At 36.7% G+C, this 24,374-nt stretch overlaps 2 protein-coding genes across 7 annotated transcripts in view; one reads left to right on the forward strand and one right to left on the reverse strand.

The window, feature by feature from the left end:
• The window catches only part of PDHX (pyruvate dehydrogenase complex component X), a 43,126-nt gene that overhangs the window by 15,988 nt on the left and 2,764 nt on the right, over positions 1 to 24,374 (reverse strand). The window contains exons 3-6 of one of the 3 annotated variants that reach the window (XM_085548194.1): positions 21,533 to 21,698; positions 17,980 to 18,092; positions 7,303 to 7,386; positions 3,812 to 3,912 (exon numbers count right to left, since the gene is read on the reverse strand). In XM_085548194.1, coding sequence (XP_085404320.1) covers positions 3,812 to 3,912; positions 7,303 to 7,363 — 162 coding nt within the window. In that variant the 5' untranslated portion in view covers positions 7,364 to 7,386; positions 17,980 to 18,092; positions 21,533 to 21,698. Of the gene's footprint in view, positions 1 to 3,811; positions 3,913 to 7,302; positions 7,387 to 15,397; positions 15,556 to 17,979; positions 18,093 to 19,549; positions 19,596 to 21,532; positions 21,699 to 24,374 lie in introns of those variants that run through there. The other 2 variants (XM_015863585.3, XM_015863584.3) reach the window with 2 other exon arrangements.
• On the forward strand, positions 15,611 to 23,941 carry APIP (APAF1 interacting protein). 4 transcript variants are annotated; one of them, XM_085548196.1, is made up of 8 exons: positions 15,611 to 15,672; positions 15,892 to 15,992; positions 17,067 to 17,115; positions 17,435 to 17,629; positions 18,479 to 18,614; positions 21,106 to 21,273; positions 21,852 to 21,968; positions 23,233 to 23,941. In XM_085548196.1, the coding sequence occupies exons 4-7, from the start codon at positions 17,464 to 17,466 to the stop codon at positions 21,949 to 21,951; spliced, it is 570 nt and encodes a 189-aa protein (XP_085404322.1). In that variant the 5' UTR covers positions 15,611 to 15,672; positions 15,892 to 15,992; positions 17,067 to 17,115; positions 17,435 to 17,463; the 3' UTR covers positions 21,952 to 21,968; positions 23,233 to 23,941. The 4 variants fall into 4 exon arrangements, with proteins under 4 accessions (XP_085404322.1, XP_015719073.1, XP_015719072.1 ...); XM_015863587.2 differs by having other exon boundaries at positions 17,454 to 17,629; XM_015863586.3 differs by having other exon boundaries at positions 17,512 to 17,629.

A 24,374-nucleotide genomic window follows, 5' to 3' on the forward strand; every position in this document is an offset into this window, starting at 1 on the left:
AAGAAGATATATCCTGTTTTATTCCTACCATTAATAACAAAGACTCATGACCGTAATTAACTACAGCTGCTATTATAAGGTAAAAGAGAAATATTAACTAATGCACCCAAACCCCATACATCTAATGTTAGTATTCAGAAGTCAAAGAGTATCTCTAAGAATAAAGCAGCATTAGATGCTGGAAATGAATGTGGATCTTTCAGTAGAGAGCCTGAAAATTTCATCAGATGCATACAGCAATGTACCTTGAGTTGACTATAATGTATCTGGTAGTAGTACTTATTAAAACAACAACAACTAAAACAACATAAAAAACCAACTTGTAAATGGAGAAGCTAAAAATCAGAAGCCGAAGTCCCCAAAACCTACAGCAGTGGTAGCATCTCTTCTCTTCTTTCTGAAGAACATAACATTGGCTTCATGCTAACATCCACCACTAAAATGTACCTAGTTTAATACAAGTGGTATCAAATAACAAGTCTGTCCGAAAAGGAAATGCTAGCAATAATGTGGTAAGTAATTTACTACTTCAGAAAACATCCAAGAAGAAATCACGCAGAAAAAATAGAATGTAATTAGACTGGATGAGTCCAGTTAGTTCTAGATGTTCCTTTTAAAGTTAAGTTGTTCATGTACTGCCCTCAAAATAGCTCTTCAATGCTTTTGCAAATAAAATGGCTACTACATTAACTTAACAACCTAACCAAGGGCTGCACAATTGGATACTCCTATGCAACAGTTGCAGAAGTACAACTCTCCACGTCCTCACAAGCATTAACATTTCCAGGGCATCAACATCAGGTTTCAAAGCTCACTGGGACAAAAAAGTAGTTCCGTATAACTTTGACTGTACCAGCCCAAATATAGTCAATTTCCAAACAAAGAGAAGACACACTCATTCTCTCTCATAAAGCCATACTCCATAAACATTTGCCTCAAATGGACATGGTATGTATCTGCACTGCTGATAGCTTTGTGAGAAAATGCAAATTACTATCAAACACTTGAAAAGCCTAAACTAAAACAGGAACAAAATAATGACATATCTGCTAAGGAATCATATTTTTCTTAGAAGATAAAATCAAGTTTTCTAGAAACTTAAACAGTAATAAAATAAAATGCCGTGAAACAGTAAAGACTGTACCAGCAGATGCAAATACTAGGACACTGTTACACAGATACACTCACTCTACTAACAGAATGCATCCCACTTCACAAGGTTTACTGCTCCTCTACCCAGAAAGACCAACACTAGATCTAAGAAGGAACAGCAAAGCCAATCTTGGCTATATTCTCATAAAACATTCCACATTTACAGCTTTGCCAGTCTACTTCTTTTCCTTCTATAAACACTAGGTAAATAATACTTTAAGAGTACGTATTATATGGAAAAAAAAGACCCAACCAACAAAACCAAGCCTAAGACTTAGATTGATATTTCCTGTTCTGATCTCCTGGTGCACTTTTCTTCATTAGTATTTTGAAAAGCTTTGCCTGAGAGAAGAAATTATGCATCAAGATTTCATCACATTTTATTTTGATGGAGATTAGTTTAAAGTACCCCGGGGTAACAGAATGATAAAAAAAAAATAAAAAATCAGGAACTGCCTGGACTAAGGCTGAAAGATCCTATCACAGGAAGGTCCATTGATAAGCAGATTTGCTTAAGTGTGTATATTGGCAGTATTACCACCACTCATAATCAAATGAAACAGCAGTTTGAAGCAACTGCAAACATAACCTACCTCATTGAGTCACTGAAGCAGAAAAACTGGGAAAAACAAAAGAAAATAATGCTAAAAATAGAAAATACTAAGATTATACACTCCAATAATTTTGCAGCACTATTGTATTCAGCACTGAATACGGCATTTAAAAAACTGCTCATCAGCACAATACTCAGACATTTGCTATGAATCTTGTATTCAGCATTAACAACACAAAACAGATGTCCCACAAGTTCAATGTCCTTTCCACATTAATATGTAGCAGTTAATAACAATTAATCAGTTAATTGTTTTTTTCTTGTTGTTTGGTTGTTTTTTTTGTACGTCTTCATTGCTTTACAAAGGTGTGCATGCAAAATAGAGAGCAGCTCTACTTCAATAAAATTTTTATGCATGGTACTCAAATAGAATAAGCATTAGTATAGATTTGTGGTGTATAAAACTTTATTTCAATATTGATACCAGAGTGCCTTAAGGATGCTATGATAACACGCAGAAATTCAACAGGGATGCCTGCTGATTCAGTATCACTTCTCCTATTCAGACTTCGTCTATAAGCCTTTGTCTATAAATAATTACATAAGCATTCAAAGCTGTCACTGCTCCTCATGCTGAGTCTATTGTACTATGCTCTTCCAGCTAAACAGGTGAAAACTCCAGCAACCACCATTCTATATTTTCAATACATGTTTCCAGCACAGATAACTCCAGAGTTTGTGTTTCTAACAGTATGTGTTTAAAAATACTTTACAAATCTATGCTGCCTCTGCAGCTCAGAACTGGAAGAGACTGAAATAAATAAATAAATAAATAAAATGTTATTACATTGCTTAACTTTTTACTTCCTGGACCTTTTAAATTATGTCCTCTGTGTTTTGAAAATTCATAATGCCAGAAAACCCATTTATATACATCTCAATGAATCTTGACGCCTATAATATAAAAAGAATGAAAAAAGTCACTTAGGGATATTTCAATTACTCTGTGTGTATCCACATCCAAGAAGGTTCTAAAAGAAACCTAATTTTGCTGACAAATAAGCAAAGCACAGGTGAACCACAACAGGGTGAAAGAGTCGGAGGACACAGCTTTAGTTGTACAGAGGAGTAACCTCTGGTGTCAGTGCACAACAGTGGCAAACGAGGTAGATGGACCTTATGTTGGTTCACTTTACAGTAGAAGTTTTCTATGAAGTATTTTCAGTCCATGGCAGTTCTCACTTAAGTCACAAATGAGAAAATAGTAATGGGTATTGAATACAATTCTTAAAACAATTATTCACCCTCCGTTTTCAGTCCAAATTTACCTATTTTAGGCAAAAAGTCAGTGCTAATTTAAGAATTCTGCTGAAAGAATAATCACTTTTCTGAAATCACCCTTCTAAAATTTTCACCTACTCATTTGAGTTTTTATGGCATGTTACACTGAACAAGATGTGATCATTAGAAGACAGATTAAGAGAGACAAAGAATATGTGCAGATAGAGCTATTCTATTCTTACTCTGCTTCTTCTTAAACTATGGATACTTGCAGCATGTGGTCAAGGAAAGCAAAAGTGTTAGAGAAGCTTGAATTAATTGAATCTAATGATTAACATTTGAAGGTGAAAAACAATGTTAACTTCCCTTTAATTACCCAGTTTTCTGAAATGAACTCAAATCAAGATAATGTTGAATTATAGTTGGCATGAAACAACATAAAACTTCTACCTTTTTTAAGGACATGAGCAAACTTCAGCTAGTTTGATAACTCAGATTTACTAGATGCTTAATTTCCCATTAGCTACATCATAAACATAGTAGTACTATTTGAAAGGACAGTCTTCTTTGTATGAAACCATATTTGATTCATGTACTAACATTGTTATGCCTTTGAGACGTTATTTATTCCCCATTCCAGTTACTATCAGGATTTTAAGAACTCTTAAGAAAACACTAACAAAACTGGTTATGCAGCTTATGAACCTATGTCCCTTTAAACAGATGCTACAAAACAAAAATAACGTGTTTTTTCCTTCACTAGGAATGCAAACAAATGCATTTAGAGAAATGATAACTTCCTTCTCAGACAGGCAGAATCCCTACCAGTATTTTTGCCAATATGCCATCGTCGCTTGATTCCATGGTAACCACCGCTTTGTCTGTTTCAATTTCACACAGTGCATCTCCAGCATTCACCATTTCACCTGCAAAATATAATAGAACTTAATGCATGATCTAAACTGCTTTTATATCTCTTTAACCATTGAAGAGAGACACTTAAGCACACAATACAGCCCTTTTTACATTCTTAAACACATGCTACAGCTAGTAGATTCCCTGTTGTGATCTGTCATATTGTATTGTTCATTTTCATATACAACCAATAAGATTCAGAGATAGAAATAAAAACAGTAGAACATTGATATAGCAATGTTTACAGAAGGCATTCCAAGACAAAGTACACACACACGATGAAAATTGATAAGTAGCACTGCCACAAATGCAATCCTCAGCCTTCTCTATTCATTGCTTGTCAACAGTCTAAGTAAGATACTTAAAGTTTTTGAGGCAGTGGTTATAGGCAGCAATGCCTGTGACTAAGTATCATAGTTCCATAGCTTGTACCTACACTATCAAAGCTTTTCAAACAGAAATATGAAGAACTTCAAACTCTTTGGAAAGTGTATCTGCCAGCTTGGCTTCTCAATCTCTTCTACAGCCAAAAAAAAAAAAAAAAAGAAAGAAAAGCAAAACAAAAAACAAACAAACAAACAGAAAAACTTTGTGAAATACAACCATGCACAAATGTTAAAAATTCCTTTTACTACATTACAGGAATATAAATAGAATAATTACAGAGTATACCCCTCTGCTTTTCAAGAATACCCATATCTGCTGTCATGCAATAAAAGTTACTGTCTGAATTCCTTCAGCAGATCAATACTGACCATGTGGCCTATTTAATTCTGCCACCTTGACGATAAGCATCAGAAAATACCAGTGCAGGTTGTAACCTACATTTTAAAGCTTATAATTTAATAGTTTCTACGTTTGGGTATGATTGTCTGAATTAGGATAAAAGAATATCAAGTATTTATTATCTTCGCGATCTCTGCAGGGATAAGCAACAGGGACATTCAAACCTCAATTACATAGCCTTAGAAATCATAAACAATCTCATTATGGAACTTGGCAGGGGAGGTCACAAAGTAGCACCATTTTTTTTAATTTAATAATCTAATTGCCGCACTGCACTTTGCAATAACTAGAGCATAAACGGTACACAACAAGAAGCTGAATTTCCAGGCTATCTATCAGTGGCTTAATCCCATTGGATTATTAATTCAAGTGCCCTACATATCAGACCATTAGGTAAGTACCTCATAGCTGTTAAGAAATCAAATTGTTGAGCAAATTTCATAACCTATATAGCTAAGAAAGGAGCATAACACCCTATCTGCTTGCTCATTCTCTTCCTGTAATCTGCAATCAATCTGGCAATATTCTGCATCATTGAGAAGATCTCTCACTACTGCAGACTACCTAGCACTAACTCTAACAGCGCAAGCTAGCAAAAAAAAAAAAAATATATATATATATACACACACACACACATATATATACATATATATATATATATCACACATTTGTCCCTTAAAACATAACTCCTAACCCAGGCACATGAGGCCATTCATAAAAAGCTAAGGACTCTTACACAGGGAAGGCAACTGGAAACGACTTCAAGGAAATGGGTAAATCACTTTTTCACTTGTTTGAGTTTGTATTCTTTTCCCCGTTCCCAGTAAACACTGCAGCCAAGAACTGGTCACAGATTTGGAAGGCAATTAATCAGATGCAATTTTAATCAAGAATACTTCACAGCTGGCTTCAAAATCTCACGGGTTTCAGTGACTAACTGTAATAGAAAGGACCACAGTTGTTTCCAGTATAGAGTGCAAAATGTGATAGTTCCAAAATAGGGCCTGATTTGATGTCAATTACAGATCAGCTTTCACAGTAGAGATGATTGGAAAGAACAGCTTTGCAAAACATACCTTTGTTTTTACATTTTTGAATAAAAATGCAGTTTTCGCAACAGCAGTTGCCTTACTAGCAGAAAGCTCTCTGAGATTATATACAAGGCACTTAAAAATTCTTTTTATTTTCACATTTAAAAGATAAAAACTTAAAGGAGTCATTTCTTATAGCTAGACTGAATGATTAGTACTTCTACTGAAACTGACTTTCCCTCTAGGAAATCCCTTCCAACTGACATTCAATAGCCTGAATTCTCCATTCAATTACTAGCAGACAAGTATCCAAATCACAAGATACAAACTGCATTCTTTGAAGTGCTCTTTGCAAATTAAATCAAAATCGACTGAGCAATGAAGTCCCTTGAGGTGCTTTCTCAGAAGATGACCAAGTTACACTGTGTGGGGAAACTGCTGCGCTGTTGCCTGCTCTGTTTCCTACCCAGAGTAAGAAGAGGGTTTTCATCTCCAGGGCTGTTAATCTATCATCTTTCATCAACATTAAATTCATACATAATAAACAAAAATGTTTAGATACACAATTTTTAAGTGAAGGACTTTATTACCCACTGGACATTATATGGAACTGTGAGGAGAAAATAGTAAAGCTGTCAATTAAATTCAGTATTTTTCCTTATGCCCTACTGAAATCATCTGATACCATGAAAATGTAAAGTGAAAACATTCGATTCTTAAACAAAGAGCAAAAGAATAATTCAGCTGGTATTCTACTGGCCCCTGCTGGTTATGCTGTGAAATACACTTTACATGCAATCACCTTTCTTCTGTCAACTGCTTTTAAATAAATGCTTTTTTTTAAATATGATGTTATCAAACATTTATATTCAATGGTGCTGCTACATATGGACGGTCAACATACTGGAGGATCACTTTGCTATGAGCAACTCTTGCAAACAGAAGGATTATAAGCATTAAATGACCGTGTTTTTTCCCTCGACTTTGTTTTTTAATGTCAGCATTATGATCCTTATCCAGACTGTCAGAGAAAAAAAAAAGTTCAGCGGCACATCAGTGCCAATAAACAGATCTTAACAAGGTGATACCCTTTACTTAATTTTGGTCTTGCTTCTAAATAGCAAGTAGAGCAAAGACAATCCTAAAATAGCTCTCAGAGCTAGCTGTCTCAAAGTCAAAATCAAGATTTCACTTTCATTAAAATACTTCTTTTCCCCTCTTGTGTTGGGGCTGGCATGTAGTGGGAAACCTGTGGAAAAATCACTGTATGGCTGCTGAATCCTAAGACCAATTTATGAGGAAGACCAATTCATTCAATTCAAACAAACAATCCACAAATACCTGCACCCTGGAACAACCTAATAAACAGATAACATTCAAAATGTGGTCAAAGCAATCTTATGGAATACAGCTAAAGAAAAAATATTTAAAGCCAACAATTATAAAGTGAGGTATAGTCCAAAAAGACAGCACAGACACACTAAATATTTTGCTTCAAAATACTAAGATACAACCTGAAACAAAAATCTTACAGAACATATAGCTGAAGTATTGCAACTGAGGACATAGAAAATAATGTCTCACCTTCCTTCTTTAACCATTTCACAATGTTTCCTTCTTCCATTGTAGGAGAAAGCGCAGGCATGCAAACTTTAATTGGAGGTGCAGCTGTAAAATAAGAACACTGTAATCTAGACTTGATATCTTCCAAGCACAAAAGTGTATGAGCCAGAGAGACAGACGAACTAAACTTCATCATTAAAACAAAGCTGTTTTTCCAAAGCTTAAATACAAGCATTTACTTTAAATGCACTTCCAAGAACACTGAAGACAACAAGCTACAAAACCTGTTACATAGAAAAGAGTCAATCTGAGAATGAAGCCATACACAGAGTGTTAAGAAAACTGAGTTCTGCCTTTAGTAAAACTATGATATAGTTGTGTGATATGTGATATGTATAACAAATACAGAAAGTACACATGCTGCTTAGGCTTTGAAGCAATTAGTTTGTAATGTAAGCTTCCCCCTCATAGCTAAGACAATACATTATGAAAAACACACAAACTAGAATTTCAAATCTCAGTACAACATACTTTAGAATGCCTTGGTGAACTGAAGTGAAGCAATTATAGAACTTTTATCCAACAGAATTGAAAAAAAGAAGGAAATTTAAACCTTGCTTAGAGGTCAAATTACACACTTCATCATGTGCATAATGAAAAAGCAACCATAAAATGCATACATCCATTAGAAGAATAAGGAGCTACCATGAAGCTGTGAGTCCTTCTTCTTCCCCACTGAAATGCTAAAAAATTCAGAAGATGAGGCACTTAATATCTCCGGCCTCTTGAGTATCAGAGGCATATGTACTAAGTCAAACCTTACTTTCATTTTGTATTTCCACATGTGACCCTGCATATTCCTCATTCTACTACCGTCAGAGCTCCTCTGATCATAATCTTGGCTAAAATACCATGCTACAGCCTCTTATTTACTCCAGGACATGTAGGTAAATGGAACAAGTCTCAAAGACAAGTGAGCAGTAAACTGTGTCTCAAACTAAGACTTGTCAGGTATCAGCAAGCCCAAAGAAGAGAAAAACAGCACACACATCTCAGACCTTAAGAGAGGCCAATCCTCTATATCACATGAAACTGGAGGAGAGGTATTGCATAGTTCCCTGCTGATGAACCCTGACATATGCTCCATTCAGAAATTCCTTGGTGGTATTTATCAGTTCTTCTTCCAACATATTCAGCAAAATCATGAATGCATTTTCTGGTCAGTCTCTACTCATCTATCCTCAGACTTCTAGTCATGGACATAAGTGTGAGAACAGAGTGGTGGAACTGTAAGGAACATATTTAGCCAATTGGTTTCTGACTCCTAAAGAAAGGCTAGATACTTATAGTTAAGACCACTGCCTTAATGTTGAACTGCAATGTTAAAAGTGTGCCAAGAGATAGTACATAACTTCATCCCCCTGAGGTTCAAAATTTAAAGAAATACATATTCTGAGTCCAGATATGCAGAACCTTAAGTGTCAATGATATTTTCTCAAAAACCACCACAAACACTACATGCTCCTCTTCTTTAATGCAGGTTGTGGAATTTTTTCCAGATGTAAGATTAAAGCATTCTTATAAACTAATAATATTCCAGTAATCCTAGAACATCAGGCAATAGTCTCCCAGTATCTGATCAATTTAAGGCCCATTTCTGAATTATTTATCTGAAACTGTATTAAATGAAAACACAAAAACAGGTGCATGAGAAGAATGTTGTATTAAAAGGCGAAAATCAATTATGCTTCATATTCCCTATTCTTCATAGCCAGTCAACAGCGTTAAGATTTATCATAAATAGGAAGCAGCAATATACCTCTCTCACATTTTGTTTTGCTTAGAGTAAGCAGAACAGCTTTAAAAACTTAGCAGTTCTCCCATTTTACTTTACTTTATTTTTCCCATTGCTGAGAATAAAAAGAGTAATGAAATAAACTCTGGAGATTTTAAGACAAGAAAACAGAACAAAAGTGCTTCTCATCCTTATTCTACGTCTTAAGAATTATCCTGGTTAAGATCTCAGAGAAGACAAAGACAGAAAGGAAACTTCAATTAATACACAATGTTTTAAAGGAATTAAATTTGTCCACCTTTCTTCTTTAACCAATTAATATTACCACACCTAATAAATCTGCCCTTGTCTATCTCACTGCTACAGGACTATGAAAGAACTAATTTATTGCACTTGTAAAAAGTATTAAACTGTAAACATTTCAGAGGTTGGGTCGAGTTAAAGAAATAAGATATTTTTCCCATTATTTCTGGACACAAAGCATTTTTAAAGCAAATTTGAAACACTGCAGCAACCATCTGATAGCCTCAGCAAGCATTAATGACCTGCCATTTCATAATGCACCAAGAGCAGAAGGTGAGCTATTTATTCCCCATAGTCCCCAGGACATCACCACAGTTAGGGTCACGCTGCCCATAACACTGCTGGAGAAATGAGCCCAGGGTATATAGATGTGATTTGTGTTTCTAGAAGAATGCATGAAGAAATACACATACTTGTTTCAACCTCCTATTCCCAAGCTAATTTTCCTTTTACAAATCAGCTCTAGAAATCGATCTGCTCTTTCCATTATACTTAAATGCTTGTCAGTTTACTATTATTCATTACTGTAATGCTTAGAAACACATTCAGACAATGTTCTGGGTAACAACAGCAATTTAAAAAAAAAATAAAAAAATCCTTGGAGATAATTCAGTTGAAGTTTCTTTTTGCAATCTCTCATCTTGAATCAACGGACAAAAAAAGAAATAAATGACATTAAGAATGTCTGCTATTCTCTGAATGCCTGTGTTGTTCATTGTGTTCATACTATGTCTAGTTTTTTTTCAAGTACTGTAGGTTAAAGCATAACTTTAGAACTTCCTTTACGCACTGTACATTCACTGACATATATTTAATGTATTTTCTACTTGCCGTTATCCATACTTGAAGATTTACACAACATAAATAAATGTGCTTTCGTTTATTTGCCTAACTTGACAAGTCAACCTAGACATCCAAATAAACAAAAGAATACGAATAATTTTGAAGTCATATCCCACACACCTCTAGGATAATCTACAACTGCTAAGCACACTTCAAGGAAATAGAAAGGATTCCATATATCTAATGAGATTTAAAAAGCATTTTAAAACATGATGGCTCATACGCTTCAATTTAGTAACAAGTTACTTGACCCATTCCCCAGAATATATTGCATCCCATGGCATAAATACAAAACCAAGTAACACACATTTGGAGTACTTTAACATTTTCCCTGTCACAAAACAAGCAGCCATCACAAACCATACAGTCTCTTCCAATCAAGTTAGAAGACAAGATTCAGCGGCAAGCACATGCGATGCATTAGAAAAATAAACAGGAGACGAAGCAGAAGAAAATCCAAAAGACAAGGCACACATTAAGTTTGAAAATTAGTAACTGAGATTTTCTGCATTACTGTGCCCCACTGCAATAACCACAGAATCATAGAATTACCCAGGTTGGAAAAGACCTTAAAGATCATTCAGTCCAACCTCAGCCTAACCACAGTACCCTAATAATGGTAACTGCAATTGAGGAGCAGAGCTCAAACTTAGCAAATAAGGTATACAACTGCTTCTAATCAACAGGAACAATTGCATGCATTCATACATCACTGATCTGCAATTCTATTTAGACACCATAAGAAGAAAATACTGTGAAAAGTTTGTGAAAACTAATGCCATGCTCCACTTTTTCTGTAGACAGCAAAGTCCTGCAAGTTGCATGTGACAAAGTTGGTAACTCCTTAGGAAGCAACTGACATTTTACTTCAAAACACAGTATGCTACATTTATATGGAATTACACAATGATTTCATTGTGAAAATAAACACCTGGCTGTAAAATTCTGCAGCTTGTGCCTCCAGACTTAAAACACGTTGCTAAAAGACTGCTGGTGTCATGGATGTTATATTTTAGATGGTTCACCTGAAAGTTTGACATGCTGCTTAAATTAGAAAACAATTTTCGTATGGAAACATCTTGATCCTCAAATGCACCCCAGCAACAAAGAATTTAACAGACACATCATTGGTCTTAAATTAAAAAGAAAACCTGAGCTTACTTGCTGATTTAAAAAGCAACCAAGGTATACAATGTAAAGCAATTATCTAGAAAAACATTATGAACTCTTGATTACCTGCAAGGAAGCTTAGAAAAATATGCTCAAAACGTAAAAAAGCAGAGAACTGAATAGATTTTATCCACACATTGGACCACTCTATGTATACTTGTATCAATATTTTTAACAGGGAAGAGGTATTGTGGTAAACAAGCAGTTTATAATAGTTGCAGTGATTTCTCACTCCAACATACTGCTCACTGATCTTCACTTCTTTATGTGTACAATGAAAAGGTTAACAGCATTATCAGAGCAAAATGCTGTCTTCTTCTAATGATGTTGTCACTGCAGACAAATGTGTTGGCCATGGTCTACCCAACAGCAAACTGCTTCCCTTCTCTCCCTCCATTCCATTTTATTTATTTACTTTTAAACTGGTATCATCGGTGAAACTTAAGATGGGTTGCTAGGCTGCTTCTGATGACCTATCAAGTAAAAAAGACATTCTAGTTGCTTTCTGATGTCCGGATGGCAGACATGGTCAACAAGTTCAATGAAGAAACTTCCCAAAGAACACATTCACTAACAGTATTTTGGTGTCTTATAGAAACTTCACAGCTATGAAATCAGAGTGCTTTTTTATGCAAAAACGCCTGCTTCTTTCATCTACAATGTATCACAGATACAGAATCATAGAGGTTGGAAAAGACCTCTGAGACCTCATCTATTCCAGCCCTCAAAACAGTTTTGCAAGGTAGTGAATCGATTACATTTCAAATTGTGCTAATGTAAGGAAAACTTATTAGCTTAGCCTTTCATGACTGCCTCTTGTTCTACATTAGCTTTAACTCGATACGAATTCATGAGACACGTGAAAGAAGCTTTTCAGCCTTCTGACCCACTTACTCATACTTCCAGCAGTGCTAATATTCATGATGCTATTCAGTTATCCAGATTAGAGAATGGGTTTTGCTGGTAGTTAATCTCATCACAAGGAATACGATTTCATTCATGATAGCTCCCTGATCTGACTCATCGCACAGCAATATAAATAACACTGACATCCCAAATGCCCGCACAGAACACAGGACAGGACTTAAATCTACATTAAAGGAACTGCTAACTACAAATAAAGTACTTATGGTAAAGGAAGAAGGAGAGGCAGTTCGATTATATTTTCTCCACTCCTTCCTCATCCCTCGGCCTCACTAAACAATCCATTCCTTGGGCATTCACTTAGGGCACAAGCATATAGAGACATCTACGTTCACAGCCGGGTTCAGAGTGCTGCAATTAAGGCTTGCTCTCCCAAAGATACACACGAACAGCAGCTTGAAGAATGGTTACCCTTCAAAGCTATTTTAGTTAAACTTTAATTACTTTTTACAAAGTTATTTTAGTTCAGTTAGCGATCAGACATCCGAACAGGATACAGGTTAATTGCAATGTACAGCACAGTCCTTATAAGCACTCTGGGAAGTAAATACTGTTGCTCCTTATGTGAAAGACAACCTTCTGTGTAGCCAAGAAAACAATTCTTAAAATATGTCATCAATAAAAAAGATTTCTGCCGCCTCCTTTGCCCTTTACACTGTGTACCAAATAAACTGAGAGAAAACAGGAGATCCCTGGAATAGGCTGGTGATTATAATCTGAGTACCTCATGTTTAAGCATATCCAACAAAACACCGTTTCATTGCCTCATATCTGACCTCCTTTGTTATGGAAACAGCTCCAGCTTTGTCAAAACAAAACAAACAAAACCTGCGATGAACTGAGGACAAACGCTTTAACACATGCCACCCCTGAGGTATTTCGTAATTCCCCAAGCAATACCCTCTGGTTAGTAGAGATTTAAGACTTGCTACAATCTGACAGCAATTATAAGATTAAAGAATATTAGGTTAAAAAAAATAAAGGTAATAGTTCATTCTTTTTTTCTTCCTGCTATGAAGAAAGTCCATCAGTGCCTTGTGTCCTCAGTTTACTATACAGCTCCACAAGGTCACTGGAATGTCAATTACCTGCTGAAACCTCAGTGTGACATACACCGATTTGCAACTATAATTAAGCAGATCTACACCTTGGTGCTTTGACTACCTATAGATACAACTGGAATTTCACATATCCCTGTTTATGAAGATGCAAAATGCAATCAAGGAGACAAAACAGAGCAATGCTGTTCAATTCATTGAAAGTTTTCCCCCAGTACTAGATCCATTTGTTATCTCATGCAAATATTTAAGTTCTGGTTATTTCTTCTGTTACATAGCGAATACATTTTTTGGCTGAAACTGTTTCACAGTTCATTTGATCTTTAACAACCCTCACTCCTCTCTGAACTGTCTCCCATCAGCCCATACCTTTCCTGATGTACAGCATTCAAAACTATAGCAAAACTTTGGCTGAGGCATTATCAGTGCAAAGTAGAGTGACAGAAGAATTACCACGTGCCCTCCAGATGACACTCCTAGCTCATCAACCCACTATAACTTCTGCAGCATGCGATGATTCACTCACATTCTGTTTCCAATGCACCATAAAGCCTTGATTTCTTCCTGCAGGATTATGACATAGAAAACTACCACATCCTATCCTAATTGCTGCAATTAGTTTGCAGTTTAATCATGTCCTCAACTCATATTTGGATTGACAAACATTTTTCAGACCTCTAACAAAAACAGCATTTAACACTCAGCATCAGGCACAAGTCCCAAAAGGGACCTGAATGACCTCAGATAAATATCCTTCCAGTTAGGACAGCTAATAACTCCTCAGCTTCCTTTACAGTTTGAACAACCCTATAGAGAATCCTTGAGATTATCTTTATACAATTTCCATTTAGGAAAAAGCATTGAGAAAAACAAAACCCACCAACATACGATACCACGCCAAAAGCCTCACAAAGTCAACCTACAGCACAGATAGCACTGTTGCACCTTACAAAAGGAAATCTGAGTGGCCTGATGAAACAAAGTTTTCCTAAGCCTTGTCAGTATTTCATAATTTGTTTGGCTGGTTGCTTAACTGCAGGCTCTGAAAACAAACAAAAAGTTCAGGAAAGTTATTTTCACAGAGTTTTTTTGAAAATACAGATGAGAAAGATAACCAAGACATCTTCCTGCTTTCCCCCCATCTCACCTGTTCTCTGCAGCTGCAGAGCTGCAACACTAATTTGTGTGAATGACACCTAACTTGTCTGAAGTTATTCTCTGAATAACTTGCGCCCTTCACCTGGCTTAGCTTTTGTCAACATGTCTGTGCATTGATTTAGCTCTCAGTGAAAGCTCAACCAAAAAACAGCAGCAATACATACTTGGGTTTTGGTGTACTCTGTTGCGTAACAGACTGGGCCTTATTTCTCATACTAACTTATAGATTGTTTCTTCAATGCTTCTGCAAGATTACAGCTACATCATTTTACACCTTGATTTTTTCATTTTTGTTCCTACATGCTCACTCCTGGTCATTTCACTTGAATTGTGCTCTATGCTTTTTTGCTTCTTCTTTCAAATGCACTGATGAGTTTTATTGGAAGCTGACCTTTGCTTTCCCTCCTTCCTACGTTACACTCTGCCCTCCTTTTTTCAAATGCTCAGACATTTTCATGCTATTTACTCACTGACAGCTTAACATCTGGATGCTACGGATGTTAACCTTATCATATACGCATAGAAAAACATATTTGGGCTCCTAAAGGTGCAAGAAAACATCATCTAAAATAACACATGCACATGCAGTAAGCACAACTTTTTCAAGGTAAACTAAAGAACTGAAGATGTGTTCTTTAGAATGTGACACCAAACTAACAGAGGAGCTCAGCACAGCAGCCCTCAATTGGATGAGAAGCCAAGAAGCTGCCTTTGAAATTAAGCACAGCATTTCAGTGCTAAACACTAAGTTTCAACTTCTTATAGACTCGACCTCAGAGAGCTCTGCATACAGCTCCGGCCCAACAAGGCTCCTTGCCACCTCTCTCCCCACACAGCAGCAGGCCGGCTGCAGCCCAGCACTCACCCAGCAGCTCCTGGGTGCCATGCAGGAGCCTCCATCCTCCCCGTGCGGGCAGGGCCAGCCCAGCACCCAACACCGGCCGCCCGCCTCGCAACAACCTCATCACCCCGGCTCCACCGCTCCGCCACCAGGAGGCCGCCATCTTGCCTGGCCCTCACTGCAGGGAAGGGGCTGCCCTTAGCGCTGCCTGAACGGAAAAGCCGGCTGCGGGTACTCGGGGTTACGGTGTCATGGCTGCCGCCGGCGGTGATGGCGTCCAGCTCAACAACGCGGTGCAGGTAACGAGAGGTAGCAGCGCTTAGAACGAGGCAGGATTTAAACCAGGCCTTAGAAAGACGTGTCCTAAAAGAGAAGACAAGTCCCCTTGCAATTGAAGTCGTAAATAATAGCGTCATTGCTGAAATATGGCTGTCACCCGTTTGAACTGAGTCTCAGGATTGAAATTCTTGACGTTTTCTGATCGCTTTTCATTGATCCTTTTTCTGATTTATTTTTAGGATAAGTTACATCCGAGAAATCTTATCCCAGAACTTTGTAGGCTGTTTTACGGTTTAGGCTGGGTAACAGGAACTGGTGGAGGAATCAGCCTGAAATATGGGTAAGTAAAGGTGGAAGAGCAAGAAGCTGTATGATCTTTAATGGTCCAAAAAATAGTTTTTGGTGTATATCTGAGAAGCACCGCTTTGCTTTTTAACTGTTCATTACCCCCTACTTATACTTTCAAAGCTTCTAATGGAAACAGAACCCCTGCTAGTGACTGCTGAACTAAAAAGAGAAACTTTCACTCTACAAAATACCTTTCAGGGTCTGTCGCTGCCCCATCATGGACACTGTAACTTAAAAGTTACTAATCTCTGATTTTTCGTACATGCAGTGTGTATCAGAAAAAGAAACAACACAGCTGTTAGTAGAGTAGCTTCCAATGTATCTTACATGGTAGGAGTGGTAACCTGAATGATTGTACTCATTTTTATACCTTCATTAGCATAAGGTATGTTTCAGAATGAACAGCCGTGAGGCAAAGAGCAAGTAGACTAGCCTAGAATGGTTCCATAGGAACAACTGAAGTTCTATCAGCTCATTTTACCTCACATCCTGATCAACATTACTGACTGTACTGTTCATAGCAACAACTCAAAGTGAAGATGCCAAGATATGGCATAGCATTATTAAAATCAGATCTATAATTTTTATCAGCTGTCCTATATTTCACTTCTTCTGAGCCATGAATTTCTTGTCAAGAGAGAAAAATATTCAAACATCTCACACTTCTTAAGAGGTACACCTGTAACTTGACTAATTATTCACTAGATGTCTCTGTGCTCCCGAATTTAAAGCGTTGCTGCTGAAACTAAAGAGTGTTTAAGTACGAGATAGCAGTCTGATTTTCTTTGTTGTTATTGAAAATATTTCAGTTGCCTCCTTAAAATTATTTACATTTAAATCAGTATTTTGATGGATTTTGTTCATGTAAACTATGGAAGAACAAAACAAAACTAAACCAAAAGACAACCCCATCTACCCGTGACCACATATGTGGAAGAGCAATAAATTTACTGTCACAGTTTAGTTTTGCTTTTTCTTTTCAAGTGAATGTAGAGCTCTAATGCTCATGCTGTTACAAAGACGTTTGTTTTTTAATAGTTTTACCTATCTTAAATTTTTTTTTTAGGAATGAAATCTATATTGCTCCTTCAGGAGTCCAGAAGGAAAGAATACAGGTATGTTTAACTGCATTTCTACCTTAGAGCTCATATTCAGATGGGTAAAATTACCTATGTTTAATGTTTTATTTTTCCTTAGATAAAGTTGGGCTTACAATATGGTCTGCATTCCTGAAATAACTGGATTTCTCCTCTTATTTAAGTACTCAGCTGCCAAGGCAAGCCTATGGCCAGCATAGAATCAAAGAAGACTGAAAGTTACTCTAGATCAGCTTTTCTCTTTTTCTAGATTAAATGGCTTTATAGCTATCTGAGTAGTTTCAGGTTACTGTAGTACACACGTTTTACACTTTAACACCTCTTTTCTGTTTCATAGTTTCATTTTCCTTCTACAGAGGAATATATATGAAACTGTTCAGGCAATCACAGGTCAAAATAATTTCTCTGATACAGCCAGAAGATATGTTTGTTTGTGACATGAACGAGCGGGACATCAGTGGTCCCCCAGCTCACAAGAAACTAAAGAAAAGCCAGTGCACGCCTCTTTTTATGAATGCCTACACTATGAGAGGTATGTAGCAAGTCTTTTTGCTTTACTGTTGACTGAAATGCCGTATATACATTGTCAACAACATTCAAATTCAGTACCAGATTCTTTAAATGTAGAAGTCACAGTGAAAAAGACACGAGCCTGTAAAATATAAATAAATTTGTCCAAGCACACATACAATGGAATGTAATTCACAGTAACATCCGTAAGCCTTTTCTACAGCTTCCTACATAACTACATAATTTTCAGCACTGATTTTCACCCCAGTCTATTAATAGGTTGTTGGAGGGAATGGGAAGTCCTTGACACGCCTTGGCTATCATCAAAGGTTCTAAATTATTACGTGAAAGAAATATGAAGCTTTTCCTTACCTTATAATCACAGTGCCAGTTTGCAGTGGAGCATCCATTTCCTTTTCTGGTGTCAGGGATGTTAAAGAAGGCTCGTCTTTATAAGTTTGGCAATTCTTTAGAATCGTGGATACCTGATAAAATTATTACAGTGTTTTAGTTTTTATAGCACATAAGAAAACTATAGAAGGGGTGCTTCTCTTTGCTTTTGTGCAAGTAGTTTTTCTCTTGCAATTTGTCACTAAGTAAAAATTGACATTGCTGTCCTAAAATACTCTATAATTATCCTTTATAGGTGAGCAATTATTTCCTACCTTTATTTAGGCTGCTGTGCAATTTTTCTTCTGATACAGTAAATTACTGTTTGCTAAGATGCATAGCCAAAGAAAATGAATCAAATACAGTAACAATTTTTTCTTAATAAATGCCTTTCAAATATTATTTTTAAAAATTGTATATATATGTATATAAATAATATTAAAATATTAATTTTTTACTATTTTTTTTTTCCTCTTCTTAGGAGCGGGTGCAGTGATACATACCCATTCCAAGGCTGCTGTTATGGCTACCCTTCTTTACCCAGGGAGTGAGTTCACTATTACCCATCAGGAGATGATAAAAGGAATCCAGAAGTGTTCTTCAGGAGGCTATTACCGGTACATTTTTAAGAGCAGAGATGTGCTATTTGATTGCTTGTTTTCAGCAAAATAGATGATTGATAAATTATTTGAGCTATGTGTGTTCAAGTGGATAATATAAAGTATTATAAATGAGTAGTAACAAGACATATGGAATAAATCATTGGCTTCCCCTAGGGAGGTCTCAAGCCTAAAGAAGAGGTCTGAGATAGAATCTTGCAAAGTCAAAGTTACTGTGGTCCACTGAGCTGTAAAACAAACTAAATAAAGAGCCACGTCTTGACAAATATCTCAAGAACAAAGTTGTTAACTCATCTGTCCAATGTTTAATTGATACTGTAGCCAGCCAACATTAGGTTCGATTGATAAGCGCAAACTGTGTTTGGATGGACTTCATATATCATTACCTGTTTTAGTTTAGAGCAAGTTGAGGGAGTTGAGGATTTCAGATTTTACTTGATGGACTTTGAAAGAAAAATCAGAATAAACAGCTCATTAAAGATAACATTGTTACTTTCCAAGGACGATCTCTGAGGTAAGTGCTGAGTTATTCCAAATTATGTGTGATGGCTTGTTTTGAGGACTCCACCCACAGAGTTTGAATTGAGACCAGCAAACAACATTTATATAATATGTGACAATTAGATGAAAAATTGAAAGGCTAAATTCTTTCCACTTTTTGATGTAAATTTTTGTATATAACAATTGCCCTTTGGCAAGGGAGCAAACAGTATGTTTGGCATGTGATTTTATGCCTGGACATATTTTATTTAGTGTTTTGGTTGACTTGCCAGTTTTACCTTCTTGTTAGCATTAGCATTTGCTTTTTTTTTTGTGTGGCAGAACTTCCTAGTAAAAACATCCCTTATACTGAACTGCCTGACACTGGCTTGGAAAAAAAGCAACAACAACTTCCTTTTATTGGATTTGCATTTTGGATTTCCAAAACTTACGTATTTTAATCAGGAAGCACTGTGTCTGTTGCACTCCATATCTACAAACTGTCCTATGGCATCCAGCTACCATATCAGAAAAAGAAAAAAAAAGAAATCAGAACTCTAGATCTCATGTTTACTAAGTACATAAGTTCCATAAGTACATAAGTTCCACCAGACTGCACACTGAATAGAAAAGAAATTCTGGAAGCTTTCTGTTACAGATAGGATAATCAGAAATATTTACTGGCCTAAATACGATCCCTGAATGTTAGAATAGTTTTACCTTTTGCTTCTGTAGAATTAAATCTGCAGTAAGTAGCTTTCAAAATCTCAGACCGTCTCCAAGTATTTTATATGAACTTTTTGTCTCAGTGCAGGCTCCTTATGTTTCAGTAAAATATTTTTTTATCACTATAGTTTAACTCTTCCAGAGTCTTCTGTATGTTTTACAGCTAATCATTCTTACACTAAAAGGTTATGATTAGGAATCAATTTGTGATGTTTATACCTGCTTCCAAACCGATGTCCATTTACAAAGTAGAAACTAGGAAAGCAATCCCTTATTTGAAGTGTCCTAACTAGTAGCACACACTCCAAAATCTAATTTAAATCATTAGAATATATGAGTCAAAGTAAACCTACAAATACTTGATTTGAGATTCTTTGAAAAGAATCGGCATTGAGAACTGTGATATGTGAGACATTTACATTGTGTTAATATTTAATATGAAGTATAGGCTATATTAATTTTACCATTGCTTCCCCTCTGTGTTTTTTTATAAGTTCTGCTAGCATCTAGTCTTGAAATATCTAAGAGATCTCAATGATAAATCCGAACGTGAACTGGGGACTTATTAAAAACTATTTAAACAAGTTTCTGCCAGTGTTAATTAAGGTTCAAACAATGCCAAATATCCCGGTCTCCTTCACAAGAAACTCTTAGGCAAGTTCCACTGAGTAACATGCATCATCTTGTCTTTGGAACTGGGGTTCTCAGGCTCTTTTCAGATCACATGTAGCCCACCAACCACTCTATCACAGAAGAATTTATTTTTCATATGTTGATACTATTTATATGCCTTAGCAGGACAATTTTTTTTTTCCAGGGGCTTTTTGGACTATCTAAATTCAATTTTATTCTGCTCTCCAGCAAACAGTTTTATTTCCTTCTTTGCAATATGATTCTTTTGAATAATTTAAGCTGAGATCAAGCTTGTAGGCGATGCCAATACGTGATGAAGAAAGTCTGAAAAGGTTGCAAAGGGACCTAACTACAAAGTGATGATAGGTGAACAAACAACTGTATCTAATGCATAAAAAGTGTTATTTTCTTTTTGTGCCTCAAGTGTGGTTCAGATATTGCCAGCAGGTCATGAAAGTGGGAGACATTCCTGAATTCATTTGCTGCAGTTCGACTCACAAGAGAAGAGCTTAAAAATCTCTAGATGAGAATCAGTTAATACCTTTATGCAAAGGAAAAGCTCTTTCTAATGGAAGAGCTGAAGTAAAAGATAAATCACTCTTCCAAACGTTTCAATTTTAAGGTACATATAAGTCTATTTTTCTCTTAGATATGATGATACACTGGTGGTTCCCATTATTGAGAATACACCAGAAGAGAAGGATCTCAAGGAAAGAATGGCAAAAGCAATGGAAGAATACCCAGATTCTTGTGCTGTTTTGGTCAGACGTCATGGAGTCTATGTATGGGGAGAAACATGGGAAAAAGCCAAAACAATGTGAGTACAATTAAGGCATATTTTGCTATTATACCTCAAAATTTTATAGAGTGCTGTTTTGTTTATCTCTGACCGTTGTCAGTGACTCAGAAATTCATAAGCTTTTGGCCTCATTGAATTTACGGGTTCACTGGGCTCATCCATGACTTCGCTGTTTGATTTTTCTTTCCAATCTATTCCGAATGATAGAGTTCCCAACATTTTCCTTTTGCATGGACAAGTATGAAACATCAAGACAATCTCTGCTTTTACACAATACCTGCCAATACTGTTCACAGTCTTCTCTAGTCCCTTTTGTTGGGGAGGAGAGGAAGTAGGCAGGCGTTGGAAATTACATTCTTCATTTGCTGCTGGAAGCGCAACACATCAGGATCATGTAGCTGAAATGCTGGGCACCAGGGTGTCCTTGCTGACATTTGATGCAGCTGCAATGGAAGTAAACGTTAACAGCTATCCAGTCAGACTGTCACATAGATGATGTACAGCTCTCGAAAGATAACTGTTACCATAAAAAACAGTAAGACTTGAATGTATTGAGCCTAACTTTACACTTCACCTGTTTCTCCATTTAATTCTAGGTGTGAGTGTTACGACTACCTATTTGATATTGCAGTGCAGATGAAGCAGCATGGGCTGGATCCTTCAAAACATCCAGCAGGAGAAAATGGGATCTTGTGAATGACAGCAATATTCAGGTGTGAGCTTATCTGTAGAAATTATCTGTTTGCAGGGAAAGGCTATAGATGACACCATCTGTTCAGTCTTCTTTCCCACTTGGATACCAGAACAGAAGCTTCAGTACTCTCCCTGCTCTCTTACCACTGCAGTTTTGTCTACACCTGAAATCACGCTTCCTTACCATCTAGTGCACTAAAAGGATATATATAATAAGTATGTCCCTGTGCCTATTTTAACACTTAGGTACAGCTTCGAGTCCAATTGCCCTTTCAAACCAAGGTACATCCAGCATTACCAGAATGAAAACAATGAAAGAAAAGAACCTCATCCTAAAACTCTAGTTTTTAGAGAGATGTCTGAACATGCACTTCTGTTCCTCAGCAAGTTCTTTTTTTCAGTCTTTTCTCAGTAATGTTACTTGTCTGGTGTGCTTTTCTGCTCTTGAGCAGAAATTACTTGTTGCAATTTGAACAAGTTGAATTAATTAGCATCACATTTACATCAAGTGATGCTCACTGTGAATTTCTTTTTTCTAATGCAGAAGTGATCAATGTTTTTGTTCATAACCAGTATTTTTAAGTAAAAGAATGTATGTAATATGATCAAGCAGTTTTTTATGTAATTGAAGGAGAAAGCACTCTGAAACGATTGACACATAAGCGTTTTACAGCACAGTAGGGCAAAACACAGTGGTAGCACGATAGTTCAGAGTTTGGCATCCCTCTTCCTGTAAATCTAAGCAAGTCTAAAGATACTGCTACTGAGATCAGAAAGAAGTCCCTGGACCAGAGCAGTGGTCTAAATAGAAAGGGCTAACCTGTTGCCAGAGTTGGCCCATCAGATAATCCTCTCCACCCACTGTGTTTGCATCAGAAGAGATGAAAAACGGGTGCTTAGGGAGAATGAGCATCAAACAGCCAAGTACTCAGAGCACTGGCTGTTATGCCCACGCTAGAGGAGGAAGCAGTGGGACAGGACGCTTACTGTCAAATGAGTCCTTGTGCGAACAAGTATTTGGAGTGCTGCCACTGCACGCAGGGACATCTGCCTACCACACCTGCACAGAGCTACCCCATGGCCTCTGAGACAACTTCTAAATTTCTCCTCAGTAGAATTAATCTTCCTTTGCCCATTTCTTATGGCTAAATACCTAATTTTAGAGTGTAGAATCATTAAGGTTGAGAAAGAATGCTAAGATCACCTAGTCCAACCTTTGACCTATCACCATCATGCCCATTAAACCAGGAAAATCTTTGTTTATGTCTTGTTTTCCCTACACAGATTTCTTCTTATGTGACTATGGGAGTTCCGTTTTCCGCCTCTCACTCTTGAAGCCAGAAGGGGGTGCTCTTGTACTCAGCTGACTGACAGATGTTGGGAGCCGATTTTGACCAGACATATCAAAGAAGAGTTACAGAGATCCTAAACGATCATTGCTGTTTATGAGTACTGGCAAAAGCTACTTTAGGAGGAATGAAAATTAATGTTCAAAGTGCTACAGAGAACTGATGTGACATATTGTTTGTGTGATTTAAAAAATAGGATTTTAACAAATCTGCATTTGCTGATCCTGCTCTACTGCTGCATCATTTGACTTGGTCGAGATATCAGTTTCTGAAAGATAAAGCAGTCCCTATTCTTTGGAAAGATACAAGGACCCCCCCTTAATTACAAGTTATGTTCAAAAGGATTGTTTAAACTACTGATTAATTTATGCTACATTAATTTCTGTGAAATTAAGCCTGTAGCATGTGCATTTTTAAGTCATATTTTAATTGCTATTCTGTATAGGAAACTCAGTTTTGTAGCATGCGTTTGGAAGTTGTTGCTGAGAAATTCCTCCAGGTCTTACCTGTTCTTTACCTTTTAAATTCATTCACTTTTAATGCGATTTAAACAGATTTTTTTTTTTAAATGAAGTGCTATTAGCCAGTCTTATGTCAGTTTACTCAAACAGCTCATTAAAATTTCCTTTTATATGTTTATGTAACTTTCGTGTCTTTATTTCAAAACCTGGAATAGCCCCCAGTGGCATCTGTCTAAGCCACGACTGACCAGCTTTCTGACTGAGTATCAAGGCTCTCATCCCAAAGAAGAATAGCAATTGACAACTTACATTGCCAGAAAGGAGAGGTCTTGTTTCCCCTTCTGTTTTCTGCTAGGGGCCATACATTCCCACCGTTTCCCTTGCATCATCTTTGGCACTTGTTTGAGCTCCTGTGAGGTGAATTAACTCATTAACCTAAGAGAAACTACTGCAGGGGGTAACAAGAAAATAATTACATTGCTTCCTAATCAGCCACTGTTAAAAAGTTAACTCAGAGGTGGGTTCAGAGTACCAGAGCTGGGGCAAAAGGGGACATAACTAACATCAGAGACAGAAAAGACACTATTTGATGAGGATGACTATTCAGACTTACTCA

Source organism: Coturnix japonica, chromosome 5 (assembly GCF_054131305.1).
Source record: "Coturnix japonica strain WE chromosome 5, WE-NBRP24, whole genome shotgun sequence".
NCBI lineage: Eukaryota > Metazoa > Chordata > Aves > Galliformes > Phasianidae > Coturnix > Coturnix japonica.

Coding starts and splice junctions, on each gene's coding strand:
- APIP (XM_015863586.3), top strand. CDS start 15,625: ATGGCTGCCGCCGGCGGTGATGGCGTCCAGCTCAACAACGCGGTGCAG. Junction 15,993..17,066: donor GGAATCAGCCTGAAATATGG/GTAAGTAAAGGT, acceptor TTTTTTTTTTAG/GAATGAAATCTATATTGCTC. Junction 17,116..17,511: donor TCCAGAAGGAAAGAATACAG/GTATGTTTAACT, acceptor TCTCTGATACAG/CCAGAAGATATGTTTGTTTG.